This window comes from Arabidopsis lyrata (genome assembly GCF_000004255.2).
Source record: "Arabidopsis lyrata subsp. lyrata unplaced genomic scaffold ARALYscaffold_8, whole genome shotgun sequence".
NCBI classification, from domain to species: domain Eukaryota; kingdom Viridiplantae; phylum Streptophyta; class Magnoliopsida; order Brassicales; family Brassicaceae; genus Arabidopsis; species Arabidopsis lyrata.
The window spans coordinates 14750347-14772402 of record NW_003302548.1 but is presented as its reverse complement, the minus strand read 5'-3'; the positions used below and the strand labels follow the sequence as shown (position 1 = coordinate 14772402).

Genomic DNA, 22056 nt, shown 5'->3' with positions numbered 1-22056 from the left:
TAAGAAAAAAAATAAAACCCAAGTCTTTTATTAGATCTTATGAAAGACTCTTATTCATTTGGAGGTTTTGTGATTTTTTCTATTTTTATTTTAATTTTGTAAAGTTATTTATGAAGTTTTATTTTTTAAATAAATTTTGAGTGAGAATGAGGGTAAAGTTGGGTTTTGATTTTTAAAAAACCTATTTAACCAATCTACAAAAAAAAGGGATATATGGACAAATTTTTAAGTAGATATCCTTTTTTCCAATTTTCCCACTATTAATGGCATTTTTAAAATATATCCAACCATTTTACAAATAATTTATTTTATACAGTTTGAAGTTTCTTTCTATTATAATAAATATCTTATACAAATATATTTTAAATTAATAGAGTATGAATAAGATCTAACAGAATCTTTTATATTCTGATTTAAACCAAATTACACATATCCCAGAAATTATAAATTTCCAATTTTCGAATTGGATAAAATCTAGGATCCAAATATTTTGCCCAAGTCTATACATTTCAAGATTTATTACATAACAAAAACTTTGTTAATCCAACAAATTTTGAATGACGTCAAAACTGGGTTCCACTTGTGGACTCCCCTGACACAGATCGGTCACAGGTTCACTTTTTTCTATAAAACATTATTTGATATTATTATTATACAGAGTAAGAGAAAAAGGAAGCATTAAGATTTACTGTTACTCTTTTGACCTTTATCTACCATCAGTTCCAGTTAATTTAGGAGATTACAAATTTTTATTTTGATCAAGCTAGAGAGCCCAAATTGCGATTCATATCTTTATAACTCTATAAATTCTATGATTACTAATCATATGAAACTTGTCCTCCATATCATTACCAATCAAGCCACACTCTTAACATATTAGACAACAAAATCCAACTGCTTTCAGATTATTAGATCAACCACATTGCATAAAATTGGAGAGACACACACAAGATGATCAATGAAAAGCCAAATATGATTGAATGGTTTTTTTTTCGGTAACACAAGTGTATGACAGAATGAGGGTCTCTGTGGCTACGTTCAGGTTTATCGATGTTAAAAGATGAATAGAACGTACCTGGTAACAAAATATTTGACATACTTCTGATTTGAAAAGGCAGCTTTCGGTATATGTATTATAATAGATATGTGTATTTCAAGTTCTACCATCGACATCGAATCCAGCACCTGTCCAACCTCCTCTGCCTTTGTTCATGATTCCAATTCCTCTTCCCTTTCCTTGATTCTGTGGTTTCTTTTTCGCTTTTGATTCTCCTTCAGCTGTTGCTGGCCTCTGTCCATGTTCTTTACCTCCCTCCTCCTTCCCATCTAGTTTTTCCGTGTGAGTCTGATTAGCATTGGCTGCTGGTGAGTTGTCTACTACAGATTTAGTCTCCGGTTCTTGGACCTAAATATGGAACACAATCAGAGATTAAAAACATCTTTACGTGTATCCACTGATGGCCAATTTGATTATTCATGTAAACATTTGCAAAGTATTAGCTGTAGTTAGCAACATACTCATGCAGGAATTATCTGGTGTCTCTACAGTTATAATAAGTTACATTACTAGAAACAGATGGAATGCTAACTAGAAGAAGAGATTGTTTACTTGCTGAACAGAAGTAGATGATCTATTTGGATTCAGCGCTTCTAATCTTCTTTTTAATTCCTCAAGTCTGGCGTACTGCGTATTGCTGCTTTGTTGTACCTATGATTACATTTTAGAAAAGATTGTGATTTAAATGTCTCTCAATGGGAAAAATTTAATTCATGTTATCAGTTTTCAACAGATATACATACCAGACGGTTTAAATCATCACAAAGACTCTGTTTTGCTGCTTCTTCATCCTTTACAACTTTTGATGCTGCTTCAAATGCCTAATAAGAGAAAAGAGGTTAACTAACAATCTCTAGACTTCAAAGGTAGGGCAAAACAATCATAGGTCACAGCACGACATGAAACGCGGTTCTCTAGCATTGGAAAGTAAAACCAACAACAAAGTTGGAACTTCGAAAGGAAAGATTAGCAAAACATTCGTTTACTCAGTGATGTTTGAAATTAATCATCAGACCATGATATCTGAAATATCCATTCATATAACTTATTCTGCTATGAGGCACAAACAGGTAACAGAAATGTTCACATCCACCTATAACTAACTCTACATGCCATGTGAGGTTAAACAGAACAAGACAGGCAAAAACATTGAGATACATTAATCAAAGAGAGAGATAAGAAAACCTTTCGAGCTTCTTCTTCTTTCAACTTAGCAACATGGATCTTTTCCGTTGCGACTTCGATTTTCTTTCGCAAGTGTTCCATTGCTTTAGGTTTTGACAATAGAAGAAAAGAAAAAAAACTTAAATCAACAAGGCTGTTCCATTTAACAAAACCAATAAACCACATCACATTGAGTAAAAAAAAAAAAATTAACAATCCCTAACCTGCTTTCTTAGGTCCAGCAGTAAGTTTCAATTCCATTGTAAGGTTTCCAAATTCCCTTTCAACATCCCTAATCTTTGTATAGTTCTCCTCAATATATCTACAACAACATCAAACAAGTTTCATCATCTTCCCAATGAATGATACAACTACATTCAAATTCTTCATAGATAGAGATCTCAGTTTTCCTAAGATACACATTTATGGGGGATCAAACATGTTTGAGAATAAAAATCATTTTACTTACTTCCTCAACTGAACTTGCTCTTCTTCGATTATCTGATTCATACAAAAATCATCAAATCGCGATCAGTAAAAGAGAATCACACCAACACTTGTTCTGATAATACATCCAGAGATTATCTGTTTTACCTTCTCTGTGTAAGCAATTACAGGAGCTTCTCTTGCAAGACCATCGGCTCCGATCTCAGCCTTGAGTTTTGGATCCGACGCCATCATTTCTTTCTCCGAACTTCAAAAATCGATCCAACAATGCTCCGATTTCGCCTTCTTCCTCGAATTCAAAATTCACATTACGTAGAGATGATGATGATGATGATTCGCGTGTAGTTCCCACTCTTCGCTCTGGTTTGGATCGAGGGAAGGTGATGGAGAGAACGTGAGAATTATCGTCCCGGATTTTGATTTTGATTTTGACGGTGATAACGAAAAAGTTTTAAGTTCGTTAAGTTTCCACCGATGACTTAACGTTCCCTTCTTAACGCCGTCAATATTGTAAAATGTCTGTTTTACCCCCACTTACATTCACAATTTCACAAATCCCAATCAAGTTTGACTTGTCACGTGTTACTCACGTTCACTTCAGCGAATCTGTGGGAAACTCCTCGTAAACCGTAAACCGGTTTGAATAAACAATTAATAATAGTTCGAAGCGAACAAATTCATGTTTTGGGTTAATGAGCGTGTGTCGTTCTCGTTTTATTAAAACGGCAAGTAGTTTTACAAAGCATGAATTTCTTCGTTGTAGAACCTAACTTGATATAAAAACCAAACCACCCCAATACTAAAACTCCGGGATAGATCAACAAACTAAAAACACACACAACATTCTTGAGTTCCTACAAATTGGGGAAAAAATACAGTAAAAGGTAATGAATTGATACACTCAAAGGAGACTTTTTGAAGCATTTTAGGAGCGAGAAGAAGTCAGAAGATCTTGAACAGCATCCATGCTTGGCATCGCCGGAATTGCACCTCTCTCTGTTACCGTAATGGCTCCACAAGCGTTTGCGAATAGAAGCGCCTCTCTTAGTTTCTTCTCATCCTGGACATTTCACATAGTGTAACCTCAATGAGTCAGATTCAGTCTAGTTTAAAGCCAGGGAATGTAAAATGAAAGAGATGAATAAGTACCTTGAGAATAGTGATATCAGAAGCTAAGCTGTTCAATAACCCGCTCACGAATGCATCTCCTGCACCGGTTGTATCAACTGGCTTCACTTTTACTCCAGCAACTCTGCCTTTAAACTCCTACAATACAATATAGCGACAAGACTAAGCAATCTAATACCGATTACACATCGAAAGAAGATATAATAACTAAAGAGAAGTAAACCTTAGTGTAGTATCTACAGCCATTAGGTCCTTCTGAAACAACAAGAAGCTTAAGATTGGGATGAAAGAGCTTTTGCAACACCACATCATCATCATAAGGATCATCACCACCGGTCAGGAATGTAATCTCGTCCTCGCTAATCTGAAAACACTCAACAAGACTTGTGTCATTTTTAAGTACGAGGAATGCATCTGATCTGATCTTTATTGGCAGTAAAAAAAAGATATACCTTTATAACATCAGCTAAATTCCAGATACTCATGATCTCTTTCCTTGCAGCTTCTTCTGATGGCCACAATGGCAATCTCAAATTCGGATCATAAGATAAAAGACTCCCTGCGGATTTAGCGATTTTCATAGCTGCAAGCTGAGTAGAACGGCAAGGTTCCTCAATCAAACTGATAGATCCGTAGTGAAAGATCTTGGCCTGTACTTAAAACAAAAACAAACCAGTGGACTTAGTCTCGATCCAAATGTGGATCAAAAGAGAAAACAATCTAATCTACCTTTTGGATGAGGTTCTTGTCAAGCTCAGATTCCAAAAGAAGCATATCAGCACTCGGATGCCTGAAGAACAAAAACTCCCTCTCTCCATCACCTCTTAGTGTAACAAACGCAAGAGCAGTCCGTGCATTGTGGTCGAATCTCATCCCGGAGTTATCAACATTGTTAAGCCTTAGAATATCAGCTAACATTCTTCCAAACTCATCATCACCAACCTGAGTTTTTCAAACCAAACCGAAACTAAGATTGGATCCAAAACAAAAAACCTTAGATTGATCATCAATTCTGAAGCAAAAATCTCAGACCTTTCCAATAAAAGCAGACGAACCACCAAGTCTAGAGACACCAACAGCTACATTTGCAGGAGCTCCTCCAGGAGCTTTCTTGAAAGCTGGTGCTTCAGCGAGTGAAACACCTCCCACCGTTGGAACAAAATCAATCAACATTTCACCGAAACATACCACAAGAGTTTCTGAATCTCTTGTGTCGATCGTTAGATTCTTGAGATTACCTATTACCAAAAGAGACATGAAAATAAAAAATTCGAATTCTAATAACTCTAAAGTTCCTCGATTTTGTCAATCAACGATAACACAAGATAAAAAGACTTGACGCATGCACAGATTTCGTTCTTCCGCAGAAACAAACAGAGAGATCCATAGAACAAAACCCAAGAAGATATATGATCAAAGAACAAAACTTTAAGGCAAAACAATCAAACCCAGATACTTAATTCCAAGGAAAACGAAAACCCAACTCAAATCCAGCTTTATAAAGATCATTCGACAGCGACAGATCAAGAACAAAAGAAAGAAAGATTTCGAAACGAACCTGATATGGCGTTCTCACCCATTTTTCGATACCAGAGAGATCTTCAGATGCGATAAAACAAAACGGAAACAGAAGGATCTACAAGAAACAGAGAGAAGAATTCGAAAGAGCCAGAGAAAGATTTGAAAATTCGTGTGCTTTTATTTTGTTGCTAATTGTTAGTAGAGATGAAGAGACGAAGTTGGTTATGTATTAGTAAGGAATTATGATGACGTCATCAAATATGTGGAATTTTTGTCGGTCTATACTAATGTTACACACTTACACTCGTGTGACAAAAAAAAAAAAAAAACGTTAGATCTTTTGATGTCATAAAAAAAATTAAATTTAAATTTTCTGATATGGGAGGAAATGACACTGTAGCTTTTTAGTGTTTTTGAATCGTAATTAAAACAAGTATTAGTGGCGAAAAAAAAAAAAAACAAGTATTAGTAAATAGAGTAACCTAATATTTATATAGTGGAAAAATTGCGTGGTTAATGTGGCTGGCATGAAACATGATATGGATGTTATTTATTTTCCCGTAAACTACGATTAGAGAAAGAAGGAGAGTGCTTGTTCGTAAACTACGATTAGAGAAAGAAGGAGAGTGCTTGTTCTTTGAATGACAAAGAAAGATACATCCGTTCTTGATTTCCTCTTATTTCTAGTTGTTATGTCTTTGTTTATTTTTCTCTTTTTACATTTTTGTGAAACTATAAGAGATAATAAAGTACAAGTTGATGGTTCTTTGTTGAAATAAATAGTAACGAAAGCAAAATTTTAGACTTGGAAACGAATTATGGACTTGCTACTAGAGTTGACTTGCTGCTAAGTGAGATTGAAGAGGTGGGGTTGGTATTGTCAGGATTGTCTAAAAGTCATGACGAAACAATACATGAATTTTGTAAATAGATTACATGCTGAATATTAAATATTTTCATATCTTTTTTTTTTTGAGAAAGAATGTAAAGTGTATATTCAAACAAAAAATTTGTTTTACAATAAATGTTTCATAGAGAGCTATCAAAATATTTTTTTGAACAGCAAGTAATAAAAGTGGATGGGGAGATTGGTGGCTATAGAATAACCAAATCACAAGAGTTGATTTTAGTGAGATATTTTCTTCAATATCACGGTTTGTCACCATTCGAGAGATTCGAATTCCTTATGCCTTATTATTACAAAAAGATTGGAATCTACATCAACTTGGAAACTACAATATTTCCTTGATATGAATGAAGATAAAGAAATCAGAAAAATGGACGGTCAGTTCGACAAGAACCATAACCCAAACAAATGATTAAAAAAATTCATATCAAAAATTGCAAGTTGCAGGATAAAACTCGCATAATGAAAACTTTGCATAATAAAACATCGCAGAATGAGATTATTTTGAAATATATGTTGTTAGATCTATTTTGCGTAATGGCAGAATATAATAGTACTAGTATTAAATCCCGTACTACGTACGGCCAAATTGTTTTTTGAATGATTCTAATTACTTAATTAGAATAGTTTTTCTATTGTTGAAAAAAAAATAGTTTCCGTATTTTTATTAAATTCAAACTCTAAACTTCATTTTACATTTACTACAATTAATATCAATGAACCATGTTAACATGATTAGAAAAAAAAATATTTGCACACTGAAATATATTACGAAGATAAAATGGAGGTTAACAAAAAGCAAAAGAAATTTATTACAAATTAATTCTAGAAACCAAATAATCAAATTATACTGTTACTTGTATTTCCATGCCGTTGCAACCTCAAGAAGTTCCTACTTCATGTTAACATGATCTTTTTTTTTTTGATATACCCGATCGGCTGATCTGGTCAGCCTCTACAGGAACGCACCGGAGTGCTACAGAGTGGACTCACTACCACCTTGAAGGATGGGCTACCACACTGCCTGATACGAGTTTGGAATGCTTTCCGACTAATGCACGGGGGTAGCTGGATCGCCTGTTACCAGACTACCAGGTAAACTGCCTGGACCGAAGCCCAAGCCCAGACTTCCCAACAAAGTGTTGATAACAGCGAGGGAGGAAGATCGAACCCGGGTTCGGAGATTTCACCCTCAATTCCGGACTTCGCCCTACCACTCGCCTACCACCTTGCGGGCATGTTAACATGATTAGAAAAAAAAATATTTGCACACTGAAATATATGACATGTTCTTCTTTTGCTTTTGAGGAGTGGATGGTTGGTATTGTAGTGAGTTTAGTATGCAAACGTGCTTCATTGAACAACACTAATCAAGCCAAGGTATGTATAACCTCTTCATCACTGGAATTTGTAACCGATAAACTAAGAAGACATTTTATTAGCATAGTTGAAATAGTGAATACATACTATCTAATTATTTAACCATGAAATGGTGAATTAGTAATATCCATCAGCCGGATATTAAACTTTTCCGTTGGAACATCCTCACGATCACACCAATAAGGGCCGAAAAAATAATGTTTACAGAGAAACATAACTTATTCTTGTAAAAAACAAAAGTCAAATGAAGACAACATACAAACGACTGCATGTATAGTCAAGCATTAGCCCTTGCTAATAAATTAGGTAGCTGCTCACATAGTCACATGCTTGACACATGAGACTGATCATCATGTAAGGATGTGAAGGACTTCTAAATTGTCCAAGATTGAGGCATAACTCAAAATTCATTAGGAGCACTCCCATTCTTGTCATTGCTTCTGGAATTTTGACAGTAAATTCTCTTTGATAGAAAGCTTATATCATACTTCCCTGTTTCATAATGAAACATAAAGACATTTACTCGATTGAAAATGAAAGACAATTTAAATAAATGGTTCAAGGAAATTGAATGATTATTAAAAGATTAAAAATTCTAGGTTGGAAAAGATCAACATTTTAACGCAATGGAGAGGACCTTTGGTTCTTCATTCGTAAAAGGCAATTCAAAAATTCAATATAAATAGGTGATATAAACAATTGATCGCACAACATAAAAAAATCATCAAAAAAATTACCTTATCATCCACAAAAAAGCATATCAATTCCGGTACATTCTCCTAGTTTATCCTTTTTGGAAATCTCCATGACCCCATAGATGGACAATCCGAAACTTTGATTTTACACGATTCAATTGCCCTAGCTATTTGTAAAAGAAGTTGAAAATCGAGCGGCATCACTTTAAGATTCGTATAAACAAATGTTGAAGCTTTTTGAAAAAATAAGAGAGAGAGAGAGAGATAGATATGAGAGAAAAAAAAAAAAAGGACGAAAAGGAACAAATGAGGTAAGTGGTGATTCAAATTTGTTGGGGAAGCTTTCTGGCGTTATATTCGACAAAACCAAAGAATATAATAGATACTAATCGAATCAGTGACGTGTATCGAAGAAATAAAATAAAATAAAAAATATTTCTCAAGATAAGCGAAGGCCAAGTACATGTGGATTCTGATTAAACTCGATATCTTCACTTTCTCTCTTTCCCCAGATCCTCTCTCCCTCTCTTCAACGGACACTTTCTCAGTGATCCATTCACTGACCCAACAATGACGTCGACCTACACGAGATTCGATACCGTATTTCTCCTTTCTAGGTTCGCCGGCGCTAAGTATTCGCCGTTGTTTCCCTCACCGTCTTCGTCACACTCTTCTCTTCTACCTTCCGGAATTCATCTTAGAACCAAACCGACTTCTCGTTTACACTCGATTATCGCATCCTCTTCATCTATCGTCGCCGGAACTGATAGCATTGAGGTTTGTTTATCTTCTCTTCTCTCCCTGCGTTTTCTGAATTTTGCAACTTTCATGATTCGTTTTATGTGATTTTTAGATTAAATCGTTGCCGACGAAGCCTATTGAAGGTCAAAAGACTGGAACTAGCGGACTACGGAAGAAGGTACTACTAATTTGATTGATGGTTTTCTCAATGGAGCTTGATTGTGTTTGATGATATCTATGAATCCAGGTGAAAGTTTTCATGGAAGAGAATTATCTAGCCAATTGGATTCAGGTTTGGATTTTGTTACTCCAACTTAATTGCAATTTTAGAATGGATGATTTTTTTTTTTTTTTTTTTTTTTTTATGGAAGTGGAAGATAAATGTAATCGTTTATGTGGTCTAGGCATTGTTTAATTCATTGCCACTCGAGGATTATAAGCATGCGACGTTGGTTTTAGGAGGTGATGGTCGTTACTTTAACAAAGAAGCTTCACAGGTTATTTTTCTCAGTGTTTTGTATGTTCAAAAGTTAATACTCATTTCATTTTTTTGAAGCTGTGTGGTTTTTTTCTTCTTACAGATCATAATTAAAATTGCTGCTGGGAATGGAGTTGGGCAAATTTTAGTTGGAAAGTAAGTTTCTTTTGTCATTTAAGGTTTCTTGGATGAAATACAATGATGAAACTTTTTGGATTAAGTCAATCTTAAACTACAATGGAGTTGTAGAGATAGTCTGTCAGTTCCTCTTTGGGTTTCTGTTTTTCATGTCATTAGGATTCTCCACTTTTTTTTTTTTAACTTATCAAGCTGAAAACCAAATACTTGTAGGGAAGGCATTTTGTCAACTCCAGCGGTTTCCGCTGTAATCAGGAAAAGAAAGGCAAGCCTTTTTTTTCTTTTTCTTTTTCTTCTTAAAATGTTCAAGATCATATTTTCATTACTCTTAGTGATAATTATTTTCACAGGCAAATGGAGGATTCATTATGAGTGCAAGTCATAATCCTGGTGGACCTGAATATGACTGGGGTATCAAGGTAAAATATCAGTGAAATGCCCTTGCATTTATTTTTTTCAGGAACTTTAGTATCTGTGAAAAGTATTAAGCTTAATTTGGTTCATCATGTGTGGAGATCTGGGTATTGAATGACAATGGAAATTTCTAGAGGTTATAATTTATCACCTTATCTGATCTTTGTTAATTTACAGTTCAATTACAGCAGTGGTCAGCCTGCTCCTGAAACCATTACCGACAAAATTTATGGAAATACACTTTCAGTAAGTATCTAGCCAAATTTTCCCTTCATAACCACTGGTGTTGTGTCAAATACTTTGTATAATCGTCTCGTCTCTGGTACACATTTTTAGATCTCTGAGATTAAGGTGGCAGAGATTCCCGACATTGATCTTTCTCATGTTGGAGTTACCAAATATGGGAATTTCAGTGTGGAAGTTATAGATCCTGTTTCTGACTACTTGGAGCTCATGGAGGTAAGAATATCCTCTCATGCTTCTTCTGTTCTTCTTATAATATTGGGTATGTTAAACATTAGATATGTCCATGGTATACTATGCAGGACGTGTTCGACTTTGATCTCATCAGAGGTCTTCTTTCAAGAACAGATTTTGGGTATGTTCTTACATCTAGAGCCAAACAGGCTAGAAGCTTTTTATGTCTAGTCTTTTTTAGGTGTTGATGATCCTATTATCTGCGCCTTCGGCCCAGTTCCAGAGCCCTTTAACATGCTAAGAATCGAAGCTAGGCTAAGATTTGATGATTTTTTTTTTGTTTTTGTTTCTTTGCCTTACCTATAGGTTTATGTTTGATGCCATGCATGCTGTTACTGGTGCTTATGCGAAACCAATCTTTGTCGATAATCTTGGAGCCAAACCGGTATATCTTGGACATTAAGATAAATATACGTTTAATCTTGAACTTCTAGACATTTCAAATGATTGATGTTAGGCATGTTTTGTAGGATTCAATTTCCAATGGAGTTCCCCTGGAAGATTTTGGGCATGGCCATCCAGATCCTAATTTAACGTAAGAAACAAACTGAGGAGAAATTTCACCATAGTCATTTAGTATATAACTTCTATTAACCTTCTTACATACAGATATGCAAAGGATTTGGTTGATGTCATGTATCGTGACGATGGACCTGATTTCGGAGCAGCAAGTGATGGTATGATTGTACTCAGATATCTTTCAAATGTTCATGTTCTTTTGCTTGAGAAACAACGGTCATGAATTTAGTTACTATAATAGTGCATTTTTCTGCCAGGTGATGGTGACAGAAATATGGTTTTAGGAAACAAGTTCTTTGTCACTCCTTCAGACTCTGTTGCTATCATCGCAGCCAATGCACAAGAAGCAATTCCATATTTCCGTGCTGGTCCTAAGGTGGGATTGCTTTGCATAAAATTGCATTTCATTATTTATTTTAGATGGTATAGTGCCATTTAAAGGTAATGGATGTCAATCTTATTCTCAGGGGCTAGCACGCTCCATGCCGACAAGTGGTGCTCTTGATCGTGTTGCGGAGAAGTTGAAGCTTCCTTTCTTCGAGGTCAGCCACTTTTAGTCAACAGATGTATATTCCAGGTTTTGCAAATAGATAAAACTATCAGGATAAACTTCTTGACAAGGTAAGGTGCATTTCTAGGTTCCCACCGGATGGAAATTTTTTGGAAATCTTATGGACGCTGGAAAATTGTCAATCTGTGGAGAAGAGAGTTTTGGCACAGGTTCTGATCACATCCGTGAGAAAGATGGCATATGGTACTCTCTTCTTTAAACCGAATGCTCATAAACTACTCTGTGAATATGAGATTAAACCAACCTTTGACATGAGATCTTGATGCAATGTATTCCAGTTATCTAGGCTAGTGGCCGTTTTAATGGCTTTGTATCATCACACATCAGTTTGCGGATGGTGTTTAGATCTACTCTGCACTGTATAATGGCATTTTCAAGAAATTTTATGACACCCATGATCTCTGTGACTCTTGTGAGTGAAACTCCCTAAGTTCTGCCCTGAATCAACATATAGTTTTTATTTTCTATGGTAGATCTCGCCCATGAATTACTTCATTTTTTAGCTTTAGACTCATTACTGAGATTAAGGTGTGGTTTGAAATTTTTCTGGATTCAATCTTTATAAACTATGCTTGTTTCCACTAAGTTGGTTTCATGAAGCTTTCTGCGCATATGGATTTTTAAATCCCATTCCCTAGCCTTGGCATACTATCTGCTTTTACGCTGTAGAATGACTCTAACCTTACATGACAGGGCTGTGTTGGCGTGGCTTTCGATCCTAGCTCATCGCAACAAGGACACGAAACCAGGGGACAAGTTGGTGTCTGTTGCAGATGTTGTAAAAGAGTATTGGGCGACATATGGAAGGAACTTTTTCTCAAGATACGACTATGAAGTAAGATTGTGTATATTTTTGTAACTGGTAGCTGAGTAATTAATTTTATTGTAAAAAACCCTCAGTTTCTTATGACTTTGTTGTAATCAGGAGTGTGAATCTGAAGGAGCCAATAAAATGATCGAGTATCTTAGAGATATCGTGTCTAAAAGCAAGGCCGGTGAAAGTTATGGTTAGGTTCATCCCAGTATATTTCTTTTTTTCTGTACGTAATAACTTATTTTAATTGTTCATAACAACTTTTATCTCACAGGAAATTATGTCCTCCAGTTTGCAGATGACTTTTCATACACAGACCCTGTAAGTCTGATAAGAAAAAGTGTTAATGATTATTCAACCATGCCTGTACTTCCGATATACTGAGCAAGTTTATATATTTCTGTTTAGGTTGATGGAAGTGTTGCATCCAAGCAAGGTGTTCGGTTTGTGTTCACGGATGGATCCAGAATCATATTTCGTTTATCCGTATGTTGTAGATTCTTTCTTTTTTCCTTACTCAAATTCCTAGTTTTGTATGTATTGAGACACATTGGCCCCTATCACAGTGAACTAACGTAAAAATTCTTTGTTCCAGGGAACTGGTTCAGCTGGAGCTACAGTTCGAATATACATTGAACAATATGAGCCAGACGTTTCAAAGCATGATGTGGATGCACAAATAGCTCTAAAACCTTTAATTGGTTTGTTCTTGTTTTTGTTTCCGGAGACTTAAAAAAGATGTCCCAGTTCTGATTTTAGTAATGATTCATCTCATTGTCATGCTACAGATCTTGCATTGTCTGTATCAAAGCTGAAGGACTTCACAGGGAGGGAGAAGCCCACTGTCATTACATGAAGAATAAAATCCTGTGTCACATGGTCTTTTTGAAGAGGCAAGTTGGGTTCCTGACTTCAGTTTTGTCTGCCATGTTTATTTGAAAAATTCCAGAGCAATGAAATGCTTATCAGTGTAACATATATAATAACTTAATACGTCTTTCTACATGAATAAAAGGATTCCTTTTCCTTAACTTGTGGAGTCGGAGTCATGTTTTCCGATGAGATATATGGTATGGCAATCCAAGTCCTTAAAGATAATTATTTGCTATCGCCTGGATTACCTCACGCACGGTCATGTACTTTTATGATGAGCACAGTCGTCTCTTATGCTGCTTGTTATTGGACTCTTGGAACTCAATTATTATCTCTTGCGCATTCTTCATTGGTGTGTCTTTTTCCATGGAGGAGACCAAGTGAATTTTAAGTTGCAGGGACACAGGTAGATAAGAAAGCAGAGAAGTTGTACTTGTTTTTTTTCATCTATGTGATTGACAGGCTCCTTTAGCTGACAATGGAAGAGACCATCTCCCAATGGCCATTCAAAGACCATTCCATTTGCTGTTCAAGTAAGACTTCCACTATAACACACACCACAATATCAATGTTCTTGGATATTTTGTTTAGAATCTAGAAAGAAAGAAAAAAAGAAATGGAAGGGAGGAATCTAGAACTGTTCTATTTCAATATTCAATATTCAGCTAAAGGAGCCCATCACTCACTCGCCACGACTTAACACATGTGTTTGCAAGAGTCTGTTGTTTTGTTCATAGGATGATGATGGACATAGGTATAAATGAAATTATGCGTAGGTTTTATTTACAGAGATTCTAGGTAACTAAAGATCATGTTTTGATCCTGTCTATATCATTTTCTGTTATGTGCACAAACGCCTGGTCACATCCTAATATCCTAAACAGTGAGAGACATGCTTTTGGCGTTATTAGTGATAAAGTCATGTCTTTTTCTAGGGGAATCAAGAAACAAAGATCAATTCAAGATCATATCTGCTCCCTCATGTCTAGTGTCATCACTTAAGTACTCTCAATCTCTCTCCACTCAATAATGCCACAGGAGAGAAAAAAGAAGGTAATCTTTTCAAAGTGGATAAACAAGAGAATGGATGGGGAACTGTGTTGTGTGTCCTAGTTGTGAGTGACAAATCCAATGTCGAAACGTCGTCCATTCCTAGGGTCCAGCATTTGTTGATTACTCTCCTCTTTTTTAAAATTAGAAAGAAACTCTCAATTAAGCACATATCATCTCCCTTGTTCCCCACCTTCTTTTTATCTCTTCTGTCCTTTTGACCTGATCATCACTCACTTCTCCCTCGGGTTTTAACCATTCGGGTTTGGTGTACGTCCTGTAAGGTCTGATCATAGTTCATAGAACATGAGTTTTTACTTTGTACGGAACACTAGCTAGAGAAGAGAGTAGGAGAGGACCCTCCTTTGGTTTGTTTGTTATCTCTTTTGGAGATATCAACACTTACCTGCAACTGCAATTTTCTATTGTGTGTGATAAGAATAAGAGAAGTTATATTTTGATAGTGAGATTGTCATGTCAAAAGCAGGGTTTTTTCATCGTTTAGTGAATGGTAGGGACTTTGTTTAGTGGTTTTATAAAGTAGAAACGCTAAGTGACAAGACAAACAATACTTTTGTGACTTCTCTTGTGTTTTTTTTTTTTTATACTCTAATTTTTTCTTTTCTTCAGGTATTAATTTGGTTCGTGCATGGAAAGTAAAATAAAATGGTCGCTTTTGACCCCTCTTTTTCTTCTCACTTTAGATCATTTTGTTCTTTGTCTTGGTGCTATTTCTTTCCTATTTATGTCAATTCTTTATAATCATTTTGATATGAATTCCAAAAATAGAAAATGTACAGATTTCTCCACCCTAAAAAAGACTAAATTTGAACGTAATAAGTATTGCAAATACATCACTAACACCTGCCTCACCGAGTCACCGTACCTAACCAAAATCGTAACACAATGTTTTTTTCTAATTTATTTTAAAATTTGATAATATGTTTTTAGATATTTATTAGTATGACTTTTCTTAAGTTTGGTCTTCTCAAATAAAATCGATGGCCCCAACAAACTTTGGACATCTTTATTTGTCACGACTAATTAATATCTGAGAACATATTATTCGTTGAATTTTTCGTTGTTGAATAATATGCTTCTACTCAAAATTTAATTTTCACTACGTGGAGCTCATTTGATATGATATAGTAGGTCTCATTGGTAACCAAAAGTTGTACAAGTTTTTTAGTTATTAGCTGGAGCTGTAAGCTTTACCGGAATAGGGAAAAACTGTAAGAAAGAGCTATACAAAAAAACTGTACAAAAAAGCTAAGAGTGAAACTGTTGGTAACGCTTTTGATAAAACTTTTGTGATTGGTAACTGTCAAAACTGTGTACGCTGTACCGCTTTGACAATAGATTACCATTCAAAGCCAATGTGTCATAATATTACAACTGGTGAACTGGATTTGATAAAATCATTTTATATCATAAGTTTGACAATTCTATAACCTTGAGTTTGACGATTCTCTTTGGTATTTTCTTTTTCATTAAACCTTAAAATCATTTCACAAATTGAAGACTCGAAAAATGGTTTATGCGTTAATTTTAAGTAATTTTAAACGACTTGACCAACTTTTATGATGGTGTAGGGGTTGAATATTCACTCTAGAGGCAAGTGATCAGGATTTGAATATTCACACTATGATTTTAATCATGGTTGATATTAAACAGCGTAGCAAAAGTTGTTATTTGATCGTCTTCTTTTTTTCGATAGGTCATTCCGCTCTTAATTTTGAATAACTAAGAAGTTTTGCGTCTACGCCGTACATCCTCTCAGGCCGAGGATCAGAGTATTTTATATGATTTCCACCCAAGTGCCACTCGAATTCCATCGATCTTTATGCTATGTTTGAGATACCTTACCAATTGAGCTATTGACACTTGGTATTTTGATGGCTTTACTTGCCACTATTCATATCGTCTTTGTGATTGCAATTTTTATGGCTGAAAACAAGCCAATTAAACTTTTGAGTTTTTATTCTATTTTCATATTTTAGTCAATGGTTTTTTCTTGGAATGAAATTTCGGCTTTATGGACTTGATTATACTGTTCTAGATGCAGTAAGTTGCAAACTTTTCTTCGTATCTCTATATACAAAGATCAAACAGTTTTAGTAGTGATGGCTCTGGAATGAGAAAGTGACTTAATTAGTTTAGTTGCAGAGGTGTTCAAGAGATAACGAATTGAGACAATTACCACTACAAACCTTTGTAACCAACGTGCATCTTGTCTTATTGTCGCACTATGGAGTTGACATTATTGGTGGTTGAATCGTTATCACTTATCACTATCCACATTCTACAGTTACTTGAAGATTTTCTTTAGATATGAGAAAAAAAATTCATAATTTTTCACTACTTATGGGAACTAATTTCTGATTATCAAATGAAATTAGTGACCGTGTCAAAATTATAACTTGTGAACAGTACTATCTCCGTTTAAAATTGTGTTGTTGTTTTAGAACCTAAATTTTGTTTGTATAATAAGTGTCGTTTTTTAATTTGAATACAAATTTTCATAAAAGTTACAGTTTTATTCCTACTGAATTAATGTATTGACCAAAAATAAAATTTGTAAAGAAAATTAATAAAAAATAAAACAGAAAATTTATTTATTTTTTCAATATACATGTTAAAATCATAAATGACATTTATTTATAAAGTTCATTCATCTACATTTGAGAAAGTTCATTCATCTACTAAATAGTAGATTTTTGGCGTTTTAAGAAAAAGTCATTTATGTTTAGCTTATAATTGTTACCGTCCTATTGCATTCGCTATTTCATAATTCAGCTATTCTGATATTCATGTGTGTATCTGACATATCAATCAAACCCTACTGATTCAACCGAGATTACCATTGGTCAAACAATTAGGTTCTTAGTCCAAATGTTAAATCACCACACAAAAATTAGATGGTATAGATAAAAGTCTGATCGATTTCTAATCAAAAATATTTTGGATTTTTTGGATTGGCATCTACGAATACATCTTTATTTTTTTATCCACTTTTTTATTAGATTTTAATTCTTTACATGTATTTTTCCGGATTTTTCTTAATCTTACAAAAAAACCAAGATGGCATGATTAAAACTTTTAAATATTAATATAGTTATTTGTGTATTGTCTTGTTCTCTACGGATTCGATCTCAAAATAATACTTCTATTGTTACTGTATACTTGCAGTAAATTGATTCGGGTTAAAAAATGTGTTTAACAATAAAAATGTATGAAAATAACCAAAATTTCCATTTGTATTTTTTAAATTTAATTGTATATTTGTGATGAAATAGGAATAATTTAATGAGCTAATTGGGTAAAAGGCAATGGATTCGGGCCTAATTAATTAAGAACAACGATATTTTCAAACTTGAAAAATGTCGTATACCCTTAGTTGAAGAAGAAATGTGACATCATAATGGATCAACTCAAATTTGTTTCGATCTTGATCGTCTATTCCAAATTCCTTAAACAAGGTATTTTTTTTTCGTTCAACACCTTAAACAAACTTTCGGATTTACAATAACAAAGTAAATTCCTAATTGGTCAAGTAGATGTATTACACTCTCTAAGCATCGAAACATTTTAGAAGGAAATATGGACATTTTTATTCACTAAATTTCCATATCATGATTCATATTTTGAGGAATGCTTTACGAGAAAAGAGTGAGAGGAAGAGGAAAGTGGCCAATGGGGAGCATTGAATCTTGGGCTATTTGGATTCCGAGAACAGTTGAAAGCAAAGAGAACTCTCTTGACCAAACACTTCTTCTGCTCTTTTGTCCTTTTTCATGTTCGAAATTAGTTTCGAGTTTGGACAAATAAACACACGTGGGAAGAAAATAGTTAACTTATCATGCCTACAAACACAACTCTACATCAAAATTTCTTTTTGGAGGGGTTTAATATTGACAAAATAAAGCAAATAAACACACTTCATCAATTCATATCGATTTTAGGTTCGGATCGATTTAGTTTAAACAAAAAACAAAAATGCATATAGTTACAATCAATTTTTTTTCTTACAAATCATTGGTGCCTGATAAGATCAGTAATCACATCTTCGAGTCGAAGGTAACTAATATGAAAAACCTTAAAAGATGTTCTTGACTATTTGTATCATAAATTGAAGAAAGAAATATGACCAAATACTGTGTGTATTATCATAAGGTGTTTGTCTTACCCTAGTAAATTATCAATTTGAAGACAATGTTAGGAATTAGTTACAAACATAAATAAATGCGACTAATGATAAAGTGTAAGTATATCGAGGAATCTACGAATTTTTCAAAGTCTTAATTGGTGGAACCAACCATGAATGATTTGGGCATAATTACAAAAGATCCTGCAGGTTGTGGGGTTTGCAAAATCGACCCCATATCTTACCATTAAAGTGTAATAAGAGCAGACCAAAGTTATTACTTGTGATTGGATCCAAACTCAGTTATTATTTACTGAAACACTAATGCTTTCTCCTATTTCATTTTCTTTGAGATCCAATAGAAAATCGACAAACAACTAAAAAAGAAATATATTCAAACTATGTAAGACGAGAAAGTAAATAAGTAAATGGAACCAACACTTCTCCTAATACAGCCAAAACACAACCTCGGGAACCTCTTCCTCCTGCCAACTATAAAAACAGACACCAACAAAAGGATCCATTGATTTTATAAATTTTGTTTGCTTAAAACAATATATGTTTTGATGTGATTTTAATACCCAATTAGTCCCTATCCTCGTGGCATTTTGTTTATTGGACCGAAGCCAAAATTTATTCTAGAGGATATATCTATCTTGTGAAGTTTGTAGTGATCAAATATGAATTTATTCTATATAGTATGTGTGATAATCCAAAATCTGTTAGTATATATACATTATAGAATCAACATAACTTAAAAGGAATTTAATGTGTTATAGATAATAAAATCTTATTTTGTAGGGAAAATAAAGAATGTTAAGATGTTGGCCAAAACATAATTCATAATAAGTAATAGATCAAAAAACAATTTCTTTAAAGGGGTATACATTCTAAAACTTTTGTGGTATAGTCAATCTACACACACTTTTACTATTTTCATCACAGTATATACATGAAATGATTGCAAGATTCCGATAAGAATGTATTTTATAAGATCAAGATTGAATCCAACATGCATGAATACCACCAAGCACATGAACAAATACGCATTTAGTTTAGGGATTAATTGTCGTCTAGTTTTTTTTGTCCTTTAGATTGAAACCAAATTTTTTGTTCAATATACATAATTTTGACACTATTATATTCACCTTATAAAGAGATTAGTATGAAATCCCATGTGGCAAAAGAAAAAGATGAAATTATTATAAGAAAGATAAAAACCAAACAAATGTACACTAACATGACTTGAAAGCTTGCTTATATAAAGACTTAAAGGACCCTTTGTTCCCCCATCTCCTCAACAACACTCGCTCAGAACAAGACAAAACAAAACAAAAAAAAAACCCAAAAACTCTCAAGAAAAAAAGAAAAAAAGAAAAAAAAAATGGCGATATTATGCACAACAACATCTCCGGCAGAGAAAGAACACGAACCAAAACAAGATCTTGAAAAAGACCAAACTCCATTAATCTTTAATCCTTCCCTTCTAAACCTCCAATCCCAAATCCCAAACCAGTTCATTTGGCCAGACGAAGAGAAACCTTCCATTGACATTCCCGAGCTCAACGTCCCTTTCATCGATCTCTCAAGCCAAGACTCAACTCTTGAAGCTCCTAGAGTCATCGCAGAAGCTTGCACCAAACACGGCTTCTTCCTCGTCGTCAATCATGGCGTCAGCGAGTCACTCATATCCGACGCTCAACGTTTAATGGAACGTTTCTTCGACATGCCTCTCGCCGGTAAACAGAAAGCTCAGAGAAAACCCGGTGAGAGCTGTGGCTACGCAAGTAGCTTCACCGGTAGATTCTCCACCAAGCTCCCATGGAAGGAGACTCTCTCTTTTCAGTTTTCAAACGAGAATAGTGGCTCAAGAACCGTTCAAGATTACTTTTCCGATACATTAGGACAAGAGTTCGAGCAGGTTGGGTACGTGTCTTTTAAAACAGAACAAGAACCACAAAACAGAGCAAAACCTAATTTTCTCTGTTTTTTAGTCTTACTTAAATAAACCGGTTTATTATACCGAAATTAATAAACCGGAAATAATTTGACCGGTTTAGCTAATATTTTCTCCGGTTTTGTTTACAGGAAGGTGTATCAAGACTATTGTGAAGCAATGAGTTCTCTATCACTCAAGATCATGGAGCTTATGGGGTTAAGTTTAGGCGTAAACCGAGACTATTTCCGAGGATTTTTCCAAGAGAATGATTCGATAATGAGGCTCAATCATTATCCTCCATGCCAAACACCAGAGCTCACATTAGGTACAGGACCTCATTGTGATCCAAGTTCTTTGACCATCCTTCATCAAGACCATGTCAATGGCCTTCAAGTCTTTGTTGACAATCAATGGCAATCTATTCGTCCCAATCCCAAGGCTTTCGTTGTCAATATTGGTGACACTTTCATGGTAATTATTAATCATCTACAAAAGTACATACATTTTGGCTACGCATACACAAATGATTGATAAATTTTGGTTTTGTAGGCTCTATCGAACGGGATATTCAAGAGTTGTTTGCATAGAGCGGTTGTGAATAGGGAAAGCGCGAGGAAATCGATGGCGTTTTTCTTGTGTCCGAAGAAAGACAAAGTGGTGAAACCACCAAGTGATATTTTGGAGAAGATGACAACAAGAAAATACCCTGACTTCACTTGGTCTATGTTCCTTGAGTTCACTCAAAAACATTACAGAGCAGATGTGAATACTCTCGATTCCTTTTCAAATTGGGTCATTACCAACAAAAATCCCATCTAAGAAACAACATTACTATCTAAATCCTTTGTATGTTTTCTGGTTACTTTGTGTCCTTTGTTCTCGTAGTGAAATGCATGAATTTGGATTTCAAAGTTTTAAACGTTTCTAATATATTGTTCCAAGCTTTAGACCAAGCCTTAACATGAGGCATATGAATGCTCGTTAAATTGAATACCTTAATAACTACGTGTGAGGATGGTTAAAACTTAAAAGGAAAGAAAAATTTTCAAAACAAAAATTCTTGATCTTTGTTATTCCATTTGAAATTTGGATACAAAAATGAAAATTTCTGCAACTAAAAATAATATTGTTTTTCATGTGTATTTGAGTTTCAAATCAAAACAAGAAAGGGCCGGCAGAAATATAACATAAAATTATTAATAAGATATAATTTTATATACTTAGAGAGTGTTTTTACAATAATTTTTTTTTTACAGCTACAATAATTTATCTATACTAGTATTTTTGCAACACTTTGGTGACGGGTGGGTAAAAATGCTTCCGGATATATCGGATACCCGACCTGTTTTTAAAATTCCTTCACAAAAAATTTGTTGGGTCGGGTTATATTTAACCCAATTCATACACCGGATATTCCATAATTAATAATTTAGATATTTATATGATTTGATTAAGATTTATAATTATGATTTTCCTATCATATTTGTTTGATTTGTTTTAACTGTTTTGAATCATCATATAATACATAAAGTAAAACAAAAAATCTGCATATACTGTGATTCGAAATTTTAAAAACGGACATATATTATCCAATTGACG

The 22056-nt window shown here is 34.3% G+C and overlaps 4 protein-coding genes across 4 annotated transcripts; 2 read left to right on the top strand and 2 right to left on the bottom strand.

Moving 5' to 3' along the window:
• Positions 1–825: 825 nt before the first annotated feature.
• On the bottom strand, positions 826–3128 carry LOC9300211. The gene is made up of 7 exons (XM_002864089.2): positions 2816–3128; positions 2691–2722; positions 2446–2543; positions 2243–2325; positions 1801–1878; positions 1610–1708; positions 826–1405 (listed from the first exon to the last, which is right to left on the bottom strand). The coding sequence occupies exons 1-7, from the start codon at positions 2900–2902 to the stop codon at positions 1154–1156; spliced, it is 729 nt and encodes a 242-aa protein (XP_002864135.2). The 5' UTR covers positions 2903–3128; the 3' UTR covers positions 826–1153.
• A 222-nt stretch (positions 3129–3350) lies between these two features.
• On the bottom strand, positions 3351–5532 carry LOC9301952 (probable fructokinase-7). Its single transcript, XM_002864088.2, has 7 exons — positions 5355–5532; positions 4829–5034; positions 4526–4738; positions 4249–4446; positions 4020–4160; positions 3818–3934; positions 3351–3728 (listed from the first exon to the last, which is right to left on the bottom strand). Exons 1-7 carry the CDS (start codon positions 5374–5376, stop codon positions 3594–3596), a joined length of 1032 nt encoding a protein of 343 aa, XP_002864134.1. The 5' UTR covers positions 5377–5532; the 3' UTR covers positions 3351–3593.
• Positions 5533–8749: 3217 nt separating this feature from the next.
• Positions 8750–13549, top strand: LOC9301951 (phosphoglucomutase, chloroplastic). The gene is made up of 22 exons (XM_021010354.1): positions 8750–9076; positions 9153–9218; positions 9288–9332; positions 9445–9537; positions 9622–9674; positions 9870–9921; positions 10007–10075; positions 10248–10316; positions 10407–10529; positions 10616–10668; positions 10854–10932; positions 11018–11082; positions 11157–11224; positions 11324–11442; positions 11534–11608; positions 11705–11820; positions 12331–12472; positions 12563–12644; positions 12726–12772; positions 12860–12937; positions 13047–13152; positions 13240–13549. Exons 1-22 carry the CDS (start codon positions 8870–8872, stop codon positions 13305–13307), a joined length of 1875 nt encoding a protein of 624 aa, XP_020866013.1. The 5' UTR covers positions 8750–8869; the 3' UTR covers positions 13308–13549.
• Positions 13550–17940: 4391 nt separating this feature from the next.
• Positions 17941–21410, top strand: LOC9300210 (gibberellin 20 oxidase 2). Its single transcript, XM_021016173.1, has 3 exons — positions 17941–20444; positions 20607–20928; positions 21007–21410. Exons 1-3 carry the CDS (start codon positions 19903–19905, stop codon positions 21274–21276), a joined length of 1134 nt encoding a protein of 377 aa, XP_020871832.1. The 5' UTR covers positions 17941–19902; the 3' UTR covers positions 21277–21410.
• The last annotated feature ends 646 nt before the right edge of the window (positions 21411–22056 follow it).

Excerpts from the sequence above, each read along its gene's own strand:
- LOC9300211 (XM_002864089.2), bottom strand. The coding sequence starts at position 2,902 with ATGATGGCGTCGGATCCAAAACTCAAGGCTGAGATCGGAGCCGATGGT. Across the intron at positions 1,879-2,242 it reads AAGAAGAAGAAGCTCGAAAG|GCATTTGAAGCAGCATCAAA; the intron begins GTTTTCTTATCT and ends TTCTCTTATTAG. Across the intron at positions 1,709-1,800 it reads GTGATGATTTAAACCGTCTG|GTACAACAAAGCAGCAATAC; the intron begins GTATGTATATCT and ends ATGTAATCATAG.
- LOC9301952 (XM_002864088.2), bottom strand. The coding sequence starts at position 5,376 with ATGGGTGAGAACGCCATATCAG. Across the intron at positions 5,035-5,354 it reads GGGTGAGAACGCCATATCAG|GTAATCTCAAGAATCTAACG; the intron begins GTTCGTTTCGAA and ends TTTTGGTAATAG. Across the intron at positions 4,739-4,828 it reads CGTCTGCTTTTATTGGAAAG|GTTGGTGATGATGAGTTTGG; the intron begins GTCTGAGATTTT and ends TGAAAAACTCAG.
- LOC9301951 (XM_021010354.1), top strand. The coding sequence starts at position 8,870 with ATGACGTCGACCTACACGAGATTCGATACCGTATTTCTCCTTTCTAGG. Across the intron at positions 11,609-11,704 it reads TGAAGCTTCCTTTCTTCGAG|GTTCCCACCGGATGGAAATT; the intron begins GTCAGCCACTTT and ends GTGCATTTCTAG. Across the intron at positions 12,773-12,859 it reads ACTTTTCATACACAGACCCT|GTTGATGGAAGTGTTGCATC; the intron begins GTAAGTCTGATA and ends ATTTCTGTTTAG.
- LOC9300210 (XM_021016173.1), top strand. The coding sequence starts at position 19,903 with ATGGCGATATTATGCACAACAACATCTCCGGCAGAGAAAGAACACGAA. Across the intron at positions 20,445-20,606 it reads CAAGAGTTCGAGCAGGTTGG|GAAGGTGTATCAAGACTATT; the intron begins GTACGTGTCTTT and ends TTTTGTTTACAG. Across the intron at positions 20,929-21,006 it reads ATATTGGTGACACTTTCATG|GCTCTATCGAACGGGATATT; the intron begins GTAATTATTAAT and ends TTGGTTTTGTAG.